Source organism: Lissotriton helveticus, chromosome 12 (assembly GCF_964261635.1).
Source record: "Lissotriton helveticus chromosome 12, aLisHel1.1, whole genome shotgun sequence".
NCBI lineage: Eukaryota > Metazoa > Chordata > Amphibia > Caudata > Salamandridae > Lissotriton > Lissotriton helveticus.
The window spans coordinates 863715649-863729658 of NC_136073.1; the positions used below are offsets into that span (position 1 = coordinate 863715649).

The following is a 14010-nucleotide window of genomic DNA, read 5'->3' on the forward strand; positions in this document are numbered from 1 at the left end:
TACTCTAGATTCAGAGGCACAGCGGCCTGTTGTTGAAACTTTACACGTTATGATAGTAGTATGGGGGCCTGCTATTGTGAAACTAGACATTCTTCCAGCACCCAAGGCCAAGGGTGCTGAAGGGCCTGTTCCCAAGCCATCCTGAAGGGCGCCTAGTTGATACGTGGATACTACGGGGAGGTTTCAACTGTCCTAAAAATATAGATGTTGGTGCTGCAGAGCATAGTCACCAGTCTATACTCCTGGGGTAGTTCACAGGCGCTTGACACGTTGTCATTACTCACCACCTCTATCAAAACTTAATTAATGGTCTTTACTTCTTCGCTTTCTGTGTTTTGTGTTTGCTTGTGCTTCCTTATTAGCACAGCCCCATTGCATATTCCAGCAAGATGTATGTTAATCCTCAGCTACCCTAATGAGTGGCCTTGAAACTCAACCGCTTCCAATTGGTTATTCGCCTACGTGTGTCACGACATACGGGTGGGATGGCTGTTTTAAATAAATCGGCAGTGCCATCTGGTAAAAAGATACCTGCACTTCTTCTACTTGAATTGGAGAGTACCAGCACTTTTCAGAAGCCAACAGCTACTCTGGGTAGTGAGGACCAGGAATTCCTTATATCAATTCAAAGCACTGGGTGGATGCTTTCCAAAGGGCGGGATGCAGGTTCAACCCACTGGGGAAGCGCAGAAAGGCTGTACTTCTCAAGACACACCAGTCCCATCCCATCCCACCCCTGTGGGGTACGTCTAAAGCCATCATCTGGGACATCCGTATGGGGGCCAGGGAAGAGCTCCCTGATTGCGCACAGTACCTGACGAAAAGGAAGGGCCTCTGCTCATCCGGTGCTTAATTTCAGCCGGTGGTTTCCGGTGCTTGGTACCGGCACTTAATTGTCAGACATGGAACATAGTGCTGCTGTCTGTGTAATATTGTAATGAGCACAACAGTTGGTTAGTAATTTTATAGATAATAAAAATTATTAATTAATACCTGTTGTCCAAACCAATCAAAGGAGCAGCAATAGACCAAACAGGTCGAAGTCAAGATATATAAATAACAAATAAAATACAGTTTCCAAGCAATGTGTAGCATCCTCTACAAATCAACACTTACCTAAAAAAAATCTATGATTGTGACATCATGTAACGCATACTAAGAAGGGATACACCAAGGAAGTGTTACAGTTCTGTTGGCTTGATCCCAGTTCATGGATAGACTGCACTTCCATGTAAAGGTTTAGAAGCAGAGTAGGTGGCGATGGCCAGCCGCAGCAGAGCCGGTGGAGGCTCAAGAGCGCACAATCAGCTTCTCGTCAGCTTCTAGATGAGACGGGAGAACTTTGTTTGGTGGACCCTCAGGTCCACCATCCACTATGAGGCAAGATATGGCCATTAAAAACGGATTAAAACCAATAACTCCAGTGCTACCATAAGTAATGTAGGAAAGCAGAACACCTCTTTAGTGACTAGACCAAAGAACAATTTCTTCCCAGAATGCCGGTGGCACTGGGGAGGCAACTTTAACCCGTTGGCTGCTGCCGTCAGGCTGCCAATGGCCGACGCGACCACGCCCATTTTTTAAAATGGCCGCACTGCCGCAAAAAAGCGAAGGCAGCCAACAAATTAACCGAAGCCAACCCTGATGGCTGTTACATCAAGTATTGTTCTACTCGCCAGGTGTGAAGGCCTAGCCCTGGTGAAGTACCCACTTGACCAGTTTCAAAAGGTTTCCAATTCCACATCGGACTGTAGTAGGTGCAGTTGAAAAATCGAAGCCTTATTGTTAACTGCAACATTTAACACTGACTGGAACCTACAGGCACATTTATTTAGGCACCAATTAGAAGTTCTAAAATGCAACCAAAACTTTTCTCCACAGTAGCAGTCCCAAACATGCATTACAACAAAAACGTGATCTAGTCAGACACATTTGTAACTGACAGATTTGAAATTCCACAACGGAAATGGCAGTTTTCCTTCTGCGCCTAAATAAACATATCTTAAGAGGCCACAGGGGCTCCCAAGTTTAACAAAGCACCCCTTAAGACTCACGCTGCCACCTGGTGCCCTGCAGGCGAACATTAGCCTCTGCCAGCGCCAGGGTTCAAGGTCCAAAGGGCAGGGGTCAAAGGAAATGCGCATTAATCTCAGTCTGAAGCCCTCTGGTGCAGTCTTCAGGGCCGCTGTGAGTGATTTAGAAAGATACCAGGGCGTGAGCGCAGGGCGTGGACCTTCACGGCCTTCCTCCCTCCTCCTCCTCACTCTGACAGCTTCCGGGTTTCATCCAGATCACACCAGGGGTCTGATGACCTCCAGCTACTGTTCAGCAATTCCAGGTCACCCGGTGTCAGCGCTGCTCCGCGGGGGCCCTCAGAGGCTGGGCAGCGCTGCATTTGAAGTGGGGGTGCCAGGGTGCACTTTAGCGTCTCTTGACTCTCACTAAATGACAAGTGTGTGAAAAGTGGCTTTCTCAAAGCCAAGGCATGACGGGAGTACACGCGGCTGGACGGCGTCCACCCACTATTTACACAGGGTGGACGCCGTCCACCCTGCCAAGAGGATGGCCCCACTGAAAAAGATGCTGAATTCGTCCTGGTGTGATTTCCAAACAGCTGGGCACTTTCAGCAGCGCCTGCACCTTGTTGTCTGCTGATCGCAACTATGTGCAGGCGGGAGGGGGCTCTCTTAGCTCAGACTCCTGCTGGGCCCAACACAAAGGCCTCACACCTGATGCAAATGCAGCACAAGGGAAACAAAGGCTCACACTTTTGTTAGTACTTCACACATACTTAAGAGAGGCAGCTTTTCACTTAGTTCAGGCTCTGTTTAGGAGATATATATGCATGTGCTGTAGAATGTCAGATGTGTTGGTCTTTCCCAGTATTTACACAAAATAAATAGCATTTCGATAGTGCTTGCTCCCCCCCCCCCCCCCCCCCGGCGGTCTTGTTATAATTTAAATATCACAATTTTTTCTTGTAAAACACTATGGGTAGAGGAAGTTTGCCCAGACAAAAGGCAACATTGTTTTATGTGTAGCTTACAAAAATGTGAATCTTCTGCCTACATCAGGAGGGTTACCCTGTATACTGGGAATGTGCTCTAATATACTAATGATACATGTTAAACATATATGTGTGGGCTTAAGATCTGATGTCACTTCTTATGATGCCACTTCCTGTGATGTCACGCGCCCGTGATGTCACCTGCATACTGATTAACTAGGTTAGTCCCCCTACTTACTTTTTTAGGTATACCACTTGTGCCCTACAGCCTTCACAATGTGCCAGAAATGTTTTGCGAAACTTAGGAATCTGAAACAATTCATGCTTGCCAAAACTTGCGGAAATAGAGACTTTTGAGACAATTCTCGAAAAAGCTAAATTTGCAGGGAAAACGTCTGCCTACATTTGTCATTATGCAGATGAAAGCTGTGAAAAAGGGTACATTTCGTTTGAAAAGGTCTCCACACAATTCCCAACCAAGCAGGGACTGATTAGAGTGAAAATTATCTCACAAAGTGGTAAAAATGATCGCAAATCACGCTGAAAATCTTTGCGCAAGTGATCGAAGGCAAAGGGAAATAGGGAAATTTAACAAACTTTACAATGTCCTAAAATCTGTCTCTTATTTCACAGACTATTTTTCATATAGGGCATAACTGTAAATCCACATGTTGCTCGTTGGAGTCATTATTTGAGCATTCACCTCTAAAAATTATTCACGCACATATGCCAACCAAGCACAGATAGCGTCACATCGGCTGACTGAGGGTCAGAGGTAGTGCTTTAACTAGGCCGGTACTGTCCAGTACTTTTTTATTTTGAGAGGGAGAGTACCGGCACTTCTAAAGAGAGGCGTACCAGCACTTCTATTTTTCCATTCTAAGCACAGGCCAGAGGGAAAAAGTTTGGTGGACGACGTACGATACATCAGGGTGGACAAGGACATTAGATAAAAAATCTTAAACCGGGACATTTCACAAAAGTAGGACTACGATTTCACATTATCCAAGCGCCACAGAAGGAGAGCACTCATCAACAGAAATACAGAATAAGAAAATACATAAACTGTAATTTCGAAACCCAGTATGGTACCAGTTAATTAAATTGTTTTCTTATAACATTTGCCAAGTAGCCCTGCTTTGTAACACATAAAAACGCGTCTCCCACCATTTTCAGTCGACCCTTTCCTAAAACCGGGAAAAAGTCGACATTTTCTGAAATCTGCCGGGACACACGGTGGAAAAAATGGTAGTGTCCCAGCAAATCTGTGATGTCTGGTGACTCTAACATTAGGTACACCACTGTGACACACTATCAACTGCCTGATTTAAGGATCACTGCTAGCTCAGCTGTGATCTCTGTACCTTTTCATAAGAAAAGCTTTGAGCACTCTCCAATAAGTCAACATTGAGTTCCATAGTGAAATTTCCCCCAAGAGCCTTCATTTCTTTCTCCGGCAAGCGTCTTTCAATCTTTGCCCTGCCAACACGTGTTTCGACTATGCAGCAGATGTGACAGCAGACTTCATCAGGGGTAGTCAAGAATGTAGCAAGGATATGTATATTATCACAAGGTCTACAAATATCTAGTACTCCCAATTTTTTTGTGCACAAAAAACATGGAGGCGCAAGGTCGTCACTTCTAAAATCAATTGTCCAGTCATTCAGAAGAGTGCTCCCGAAGCGTGTAACCCTTGAGGAGTGACACGGGTCCCTGACTGGTGTGCTGGCTCAGCTGTGATTTCTATATCTCAAAAGGAACCACCATCATGGCAGTCCATCAAGGCATTTAAAGATCTATAACCGAAATCATATACTTCATTGTACAATGTTTCGATTTATTACAATTTGAGGTAAATACACAAATGATCTCCGATCCATCTCAAGGTTCCCTAACATAGTGCAACAAGTAACGTGGGTAGAAGGAATTTAATTACGATGATTTAAATTGAAAGAATTCGTAACATGAACATCAGTTTACACCTTACAAAAGGATAACGTTTTTCTTGTTGCTTTTCTCTTGGTCTGGAGTTGAAGTTTCATGAGCTTATACAAAGAACTAGAAATGTGTTTTCCGAAATAAAAATTATGATGAACATTTTTAAAGATTACCCAACAATTAAAATGCTTGAATACTGCTGGACACTTCTATGTCACAAATACAATAAATATCTACACAATCTTCTTTAAAAAACATAGAAATATGATGCTGTGCAGACAGGCACCCATCATTCTTTGAGCATCAATTCTGCTTAACCAACCAATCGATCTTTCATTCAGGTCCATAACATTCTTCATGAGGAATTGTTTCTTAGCCAAAAATCCACCCCTCACTTTCAATACATCAAAAGCACCCTCATAAAGACTGGAGCAAGGGAACCCATGTGGAGTCAGACTGCTCCTGTATTGAGATCTTTCCACACAATACCTCATTTCCTAATGCACCTGGCCTAGATCCTAATCACACGATACCAAACAAAAGAACATTTAACAGCAGAATGAACTTAAGAGTAATTCTGAGATTTTTCTTCTATTACTACAAAAGAATTTTTGTTTTGAGAGTAAGGAAAGAGCGAACCAGACAGTAGATTCTTAATATTTATTATAATGCAGGATATTGTTGTATTACTTAAGTGCACCTGGGTTAGACTGTTATTTACACACTAAGCAATCCAGGATTAAAGTTGAGGACATTTTTAATTAAAGAAAGGACATACTTTGTACAAGTTTACCATTGGGTGGGGGCAAGCATTTCAACAAAGGGAGGTAAATAAAACAATTAACTCACACTTTTGTTTCACACTTCAATCATCCTTCATTTTGAGCACTTGATGTACATGATTAAATTTACATGTATTAATTGTACTGTCCTTGCTATGAGTTTGAGTATTTCTGTGTTAAGCAGCAAACTCAGCAGAACCAGGGAGAAAGAAACACTTCTCATCAATCATCTTTTCAACTTTATTTTTATTTAGGTTGGCATTTTCTATAGTTTTCATTGGGTGACCAGAGCATCTATGCCGGCAGAAAACTACCTTTACCTGGGCGTTCCTCACACCATGGTTTTCAGGTGTGTAATTCAATGAAAGTGAACTGAGACTACAAGTTCCACGATGCACTGCTCCGTTCAGTGAAAGCCCATGACTAAGAGCACGTTATCCAGGTGGGCTGGAGTCATCTGGTCAGCCTACATTTGGCGGATCGAAGACTGTTTTGGTCTTCATTTACCCACTTTTTCAGATACAGGGCCACCGGCATCAAAGCAGGGGCTTGCATTGGTAATCCATGGGTAATTATCTCAGAGATTCAGACAAAATCTTAACAAGACTGGGCATGGTCTGCCATTGCATACCTGCATGTATGGCCTCTTAGCAAAACCTATCATGCTGGAGTTATTCTAGGATTTTCGCGTTATTGGTCAGCAAACCTTCCTTTCATTCATACTGAAAGGCACATCTCTTGAAGAAGGGTCTCTTGACTCATGCCTTTTCATGTTTATGAGTGACCCAAATCCCTTTATCGACAAGGCCCCCATCAGGTAGATTGCGAGCTGGGGCGGAGTGATCACTAGACAGAGGGATTGAGCTAGAGGTCAAAGAGCACCCTCCCTGCACCATCCAAGGTCATACTCCTCTTAACCAGGGAGCATGAACCCTATCCATGGCCAATTGGGTGAATCATAACAACCTTTTAAGTCTCTCAGGCATGAACAAAATAAATATTTCCAACGTAGGTGTAGGCGTGCCAGTTCCACGCCTGATTTTCAGGACACTCGGAAATGAGTTCTACTTGGAGTCACTGTATGTGGTCAGACTGAAAGAGTGGACCTACGCTGGACATTTCGGCTATTGGAGTATAAACTAAAAACATTTCAGACTGACCGACGTTTGTTTCTGTGACATATACATTGCGCAGCAGTCATCCATCGCACCACTTTTTACCCATTAAAATATCATTTATCAAATGAGCATTTGGATCTGTAACTTGGATTGTTTCACCTCTGGGGCACAGAAGGAATCTAAAATCTCTAAACGTGAATCAATTTCACGAGTGGATCCAGTTCTGTATTTGATTTGGGGGAAAATGGTGACAGCCCCTAGATTTTCAAAATAACCAAAATATGACGTTGTTGTGTCAGGGTGAAATAAAGGACAGCCTTGCATTGCTGGAGGAGACACTCGTTTCACATTTCCACTTTTATTACAAACACCACTTTGAACTGTCAAAAAATCTGTGAAAGGCCATGTTTATATTAACTTGTCTAAATTGTTCCACAAGTGGCAAGTGTTGTGCTTTAATCAGAACAGATTACAGTTCACCGAGAGGAAGAGCACATACATGTATGTAATATGTACACATTCACAAATAAACATCTTATAAACCACACTCTCATTCATGTCCATTTTGAAAGAATACATTTCTCCCACAAACCATCGTTGCCACGCAGATCACTTAGACGAGAACACAACAAAACATTTTCAGTCACATGAAGGAAAATTAAACCACTTTATATAGTAAAAGGGAAAACGGAACAGCATTATCGCTTATGGATGACAATAATATGCAACTTTGTCAGCCACATAAATTAAAACCAATCACCGAGAACAAGATAAACCATCACCAGCACGCTTTTTGGAAAATCTAAAACATATTTATCACTCATGCAGAAGAGAATAAAATGTTTCTGTCGCTAACAGTCAGGAGAGTGTAAATATTTTATAACTCGTTTGTGAGAGAATAAGAAAGCTTTCTCCCTTATGGAAGAGAAGCGATGATAACTTTGCCACTGCCATAAAGCAAAATAAATCAGTTTTGTCCCCTATATGAAAGGAATAAATACAGCTTCAGCACCACGCATTTAGGAGAAACTAAAACAGACCTATTGCTCATTTGAAGACAATACTAAGCCCCTTGACACTAAATGAAAACAGAATTAAAAAACTTTGCAAATCACGTGGAAGAGACAAGACAGTTTTGTCAATCACTTGGAAGATGATAAACATGTTTTGTAAATGATTCAGAAGAGAACAAAAGTTCTGCCACTCATATGAAACAGAATAAAACCAGTTGTGACGAATCATATGGAAGAGAAATGAATAGTTTGCCTCCAGCTTTCTCTTTCAGGTGGAATATAGTAAAACATTTTTGCATCTTATTATTTTGAGAAAGAAATTGCTCTTCAACTTGTGATGGGATAGTATCCTTAATTCTATTTAAAATCTCTAAAAGCGAGTAAGGGATTATTACTTATTCTTCAGCTCATTCAATCGTGTTCCAACAATGTATGTCAACACTGGCCGACATCCACAGCACAGAAGCATGAGTGGCGGGCAGTGACCCCCTCCGGACGTACCTCCAGCGGGGCCCTCTTACCGCAGCCGAAACACTAAACGAGGCCTTTGCCACCAAAATGCGCCAATTAAATGCAAAACTCCTCCATCGCCGCCGGAGTACATTAGCCCCGGATTATATAGTGCGCATGCCACAGCCAAGCATAATAACAGAGTGAAACATGCTCTCCCTGGCACCAGCAGCTTTCTCTAAAGCCTTTCCAGCTGCTCCTCAAGCCTCCACGGGGCTTCATAAAAACCATAAACCGCGAGCAAGGTAGGGACAGCAGAGGACAAACTTACAGGTCTCCAGCTGGATTACAATTTTGTTTATCAGTCTGTAAAAGCGTTCCAACAACACATGGCGGACATTTATTTCCAGTTATAGCCTGAAGAAGACCTCAAGCAAAAAAAAAGAAAATGGCAAGCCTGGCTGTAGAAGCGCCCTCAGCGGGACAACCTCTAGGCCAATCAAAATCAAACACCTGTAGACTGCCATCTCCTGGCCAGTGAAAACATTTCCAAGTGATAAGGGAATGAGTACTTACGTAGTCATGGAAGGCCTTGGCTTCACTCGAGTGCTCACACGTCTCCCGTCTGTCGGGGGCTGCACAGTAGAGATCCCAAAACACACTTTGAGAAAAGAAAGCAAAACAAGAGTTCATTTTAGTTATTTCCTCATGTACTTCAAGGTTTTCATTTTGCAATTGGGCCAATTCAACATTGGAGAGCTGTGCAAACACACAAGATTAACTAAAATAATACAGTGAAATATTTCAGTTGATGTAGAGTCCATACCAGGGTTACAGAGTGGTTTTGTTGGATAGCCATGGCTATTCTTAAAAGGCATAGCTGGAATAAGTGGGCTTTGCATACTCTGACCTGTAACACGAGATTCAAGAATTCTTCTTATATTTTGAGGTGGACTACTAGCTTATGATATAGGCAATCAGACATTGGGTTCTGCGGCACACATCCAGATTTGCTTCCGGAGATCGATACTTGCAGTTTCAGAGTCATAAACTATGTGAATTTAGAAGGGAAATATATGAATTGCAAAGTACTAGACGAATGTTCCTCCAGCCACACATAAAAAGTTGCCACCTATGGAACTACGTTTTTTAAAATGTTTACTTACTATTGTATTTCACCTCATTTTTGATTCTTACACACCACGTAATAATATACATTTTACATATACATTTAAAGTGTGCAAGCTTTTCCACTACTAAACAGGTGCCTAGTAAATTGAAGGAAAAATGCAAAGTTGGGAGAGTTCCACAGGGGTACACACGAGAGAAGAGAAAATAGTAGAAAATACTCCTGATGGTCCCTGTTTCCCCACGGTTTCCTAGACTGACCCATAACTCCCCTCCTACCCCATTTGTGCATGGTTCCGATTCCAAAAATGTAAACAGATACATCGATTGTGCCTCTATCGGCTTTGCAATGGATTGTTCAGGTGGTAGGGACCTGCTAGGTTCACCACAGTAAAGACTGCAATTGTTCCCTACAGATCCAGATGCTGGCACGTGGCCTGAGTAACAATTTTGGGCCTCATAAGCCAACATGTCTTTCATTGGTAGCTTGGTGGAGCCGTCAGGGATTAGCACCAGGGAGGCTGTAGGAAGGTGAAGCCAGATGAAGCAGAAGACATTAAATAGGAATGTCCTGGTAGTTTTACAGACATTAAACATTTCCAGGCATACACTAGGTGACAGCACCGAAACAAATTTAGAAGAATTGCGGAAAGAAATATGGTTAACTCTAACTTTTACACATGGTACATTCTCTGCTATCCACAAAGTGGCTCAGGTGCTGTTCTGTAATTTGGAAATTTCAACAGGTTGATGCTGGGGCAGGACTGGGTGTTTCCTCACTATACATGGAGAGTCTAAAACCTTAGAATTGTTCATCTCGGGCCACGATGATATCGTTCACCAGAGATGAACAGTTCTTCATCGATCACTTGAGGATTTTTTTTATCTCTGCCTGGATGGACTGCACGTTTCCACGATGGACCTGGTGATCCAGGTTCATAATTTCTGGGTCCAGGCCGGCTGGGTCAGAGGAGAGAGCTCGGTGGCTTAGTTGCACTCTTCATAAACTAAGACTTGAGGATGACGTGGCCACGCTACGCTAGATGGGAGCCAGCGCGAAAGCGGAGGGAGTGAAAAAGGTGGGGGTGCCATTTTCATAAAAAGTTTACGGTTGAGTTTGCCAGCTATACAGAGCTTCTGCTCCCAAGGATTGCTTTGTCTACCCTCTATCGTCATATGTACTGTTCTCCATTGTCTTCTGTGAATTTTCTCTGGAGTGCTTCAAGGAGCTGGAACTGTTTCTCTGTCTTCCTTTGGATGGCAGAGCTATTCCTCGTAGGACTTGTCCAGTCAACATGCAACACCGTAGCAGCACGGCCTTACGCAGAACTTCAGGCTTTGTCCTAGTCTGAGATGATGTTACTCCTTCGCTTTCAAAATGCAAGCGTCAAGCACCAAACAATCAATTTAAAGGTCAACAAAGCCGTTTTGTCCTACAGTGAAGAGTTGGAGATGTGTATTCCAGCCCACATTAGACAGGAGAAAAACAACTCCCTATATGGAGCTTACCCTGATATTGGCAGGCCAACTCTAGCTTGTCATCCTGTTCTGGGATTGAATGAATGCTTAAAAATGAATAGAGCACATTATTAACTGAAAAAGAGGCGTCCTAGAGCTAAATCGACAATGAAGGATCCTAGCCTGCAGCTAGACGGTAGCAGTGAACAATTGGTTGTCTAACAGTTTCCTGAATTTAGTTAAATATTATTCTGCTCACAACATAAACTGGGGTTCCTACAAGTAGCTGAACAGGAAGAAAAGGTGGAGGAGCAGGTAATGGGGGGCCATGCAAGGAACAACTTGCCCCATCATTTGCACGGGCAAATAGACAACCACCATTTTAAGTCACACAACTGTACGTACAAGGGACCCCTAAATCAACACAATTACTGTCCACTCGCACATGTGGGCGAGGTGTGTGTAAGGGGGGCCAAAGGACAAGGTATAAGGGAGTTGATAGACTTCACCTCTTGGGTACATACATTCCGTACCCTTGAATAATAAATCTCTACCACTAACCTCTCACTATGGACACAGGGGGGATACCCCATCAAGAACAACGCCAGGCAGACTCTTTTGGGGTCCTGTTTACCGGTAACTTAGCTACTGCTGGCCAGATGACACATTATGTCAAGTTTTGCGCCAAGGAAATGGAAACTGAGCAAATCTGTGTTGAAACATATTTGCTGATTAGACCAAAACAGTATGTGAACAGAACAGAAGATATATGCGTCATTGTTTTATACGTTTATGCAACACAAAATGAAGCAAACGCAATTTTCAATCTTTGATATAGAAGATGGGGTTAGATTTTAGGTAAAGCACGATTGAATCATTTCTTGTCATATACGTAAAAAAAGAACTGCTAACTCAGTAGGCTCCGGTTATTCGTGAGACTTCGTTAAAAACGTGAAATGGCTTACAACATATAGATGTTTTAAAACTATTTTTGCTAGAGTTCCACATTCTTACCTTGGTGCAAAAATATTTATGTGATATGGAGTGGGGTCTGCTCCATTTGCTAGAATGCAAGAAGCAAACTAAGTGCAGAACAAGTTGTTGATTTGTTTTTTTTGTAAGCCAGTGCAAACTTTGTGTCATAAGTTTCACATCACCATTAATCGCCAAGCCCTGCGCATCTCTCCCACTGCGGACGGCAGCGTGGTCTCCCCTGAGTTAACCGACGAGGACAGTGAATTCCATTGGACACTGTTTCCCCTGGCAACCGTTGCCAAGAACATCTGCATCTGAAGTGGAAATTCCAAGAACTTGACATCAGCTCCAGCATCCTCTGGCAGGCCAGAGAGGCTGCTCCCAGCAGCCACAACATCCTGCTGCTGTCTGCACCCTGCCAAGCTCCAGAAGAAACCCGCAGGGCCCACCAGGAGCCTCCGGGCAACTCACTTTTTTTTACTGTTAAATGTGTAAATCATGAAGGGCGGATCTGTGCATGCAGCAAGATAAATCTATGTTTTAAGGAACTGCACAGATAAACAGTGTAGCTATATGAACCACGTGATCACCAAAGGCTGAGATCAATTGAAGCATTCAACCACCTGTCAATGGTTTGATTTTTCAGTGAGTAAACGCCATGTTTGAGGGGTGGGGTAAGACGTGAGTCCCAGGATTGCTGTCCCACTGGATTCCATCTACAAGGCCTTGGATGGTTTTGGATGGACTGTCCCAAGTGGAGTCGGAAGAGTCGGATTTGCACATGGTTGGTCCATGCTGGCCGGCAGAATGCCTTTAAGGTGCAATTAGCTGGCTTAATTCACCAGCACCAAGAAACTATGGCTTGAAGCAAAAATACGAATTTCAAATTTAGAATATATTTTTTGCTGGACTGAATATAATGCTGTGATGACAGGATGACTTTGAAGAGTAATGGACGTCCGCAAAAAGTTACCCGTAGGACTGATAATGACCAATGGCTTGATGGATCAAAGGGATTAACCTATCTTTACTTATGGCAAAATGTGTTGATACATAAGGGCCCAAGTGCATTAAAATCTTGTGAGAGGTCACCTCCATTTCTTACCTGGCACCATTGTATGCATCTGTGGATTACCTGCCAAGCCTGTGCACAGGCACAGCGCCCTCATTTGAGGTATATTGTGACCCTCGCATTAGCTGGACACAGTACTGGGCCACAACCATAATAGGGATTTTGGGGTTATTTTTCTATGTATGGTCCACAAAGCCAGATCCATGCCAGTTTCCATATTACCTGCTTTGTAACTTCCCGTATGTAAATTTAGCCATTTAGGAGCTCCTGAAAGATAGTAAAGTAAAGTCCACATTTGTAAAGCGCACAATCACCCGTAAGGATCTCTAGGCGCTGGGGGGCCGTCGGGAAGATTAAGCGAGCTATTGCCCAGAGTCACATGGTGCTGGGCTGACCTGCCGCCGGAGCCGGGGATCGAACCGTGGTCTCCAGATTCCAGCGTCAGTCGCCCTGGCCGCGGCGCCACACCTCTTCCACTGTGACCAAAGATGACACCAACCCAGTACCAGGGACCCACAATTGGTCATTTCCGGCATAGAGTCTAATAAAAATAATTCTGCTTTTAATAATGGAGCCAGCAGCGGACTGGCAACCTGAACAAAAGATTAGGACAGTCCAGTTATGCTACAGTAGCATAAAGCCACCTCAGTCTACTTATGAAGCTCTCTGCATCAATTTCGAAGGTTGATCAAAGGGAGCAGAACCTTGTCTTGGGAAGAGTCCAAGGGCCAGTGGATATGAACAGCACTCTTCCACCACTGCCATAATCTATTGGAGGGAACAAAATTATTCTACCTGGGTCTGCTCCCGCTCTACTTTTATGAAAGGATGAGCAGAATCAGAAATTCTACTTCAATACTGTCCAGAAGTAGCGATGACGGAATACTAAGCTGCGACAATAAACAATTGAGTCCCTGAGGTTCACTTTTCTAATAAAATAAGTGTTTAATTTCCTATTGAAGTATTTGAGCCTTCTGCAGCTGCCCAGAGGAAGCACTGAGGTAACCGAATATGGGAAATCGCAGAACCACTTCACTTTAATTAGGCGTCCCTGCTAGTGGACAGGTTG

General features: G+C 43.3%; 1 protein-coding gene across 3 annotated transcripts in view; it reads right to left on the reverse strand.

Annotated features, from left to right (window-relative positions):
- SSBP4 (single stranded DNA binding protein 4) overlaps positions 1-14010 on the reverse strand; it is a 519633-nt gene that overhangs the window by 333322 nt on the left and 172301 nt on the right. For all 3 annotated transcript variants that reach the window (XM_078670557.1, XM_078670559.1, XM_078670558.1), the window contains exon 4: positions 8885-8969. In XM_078670557.1, the coding sequence (XP_078526683.1) occupies positions 8885-8969 (85 nt within the window). The remainder of the gene's footprint in view (positions 1-8884; positions 8970-14010) is intronic.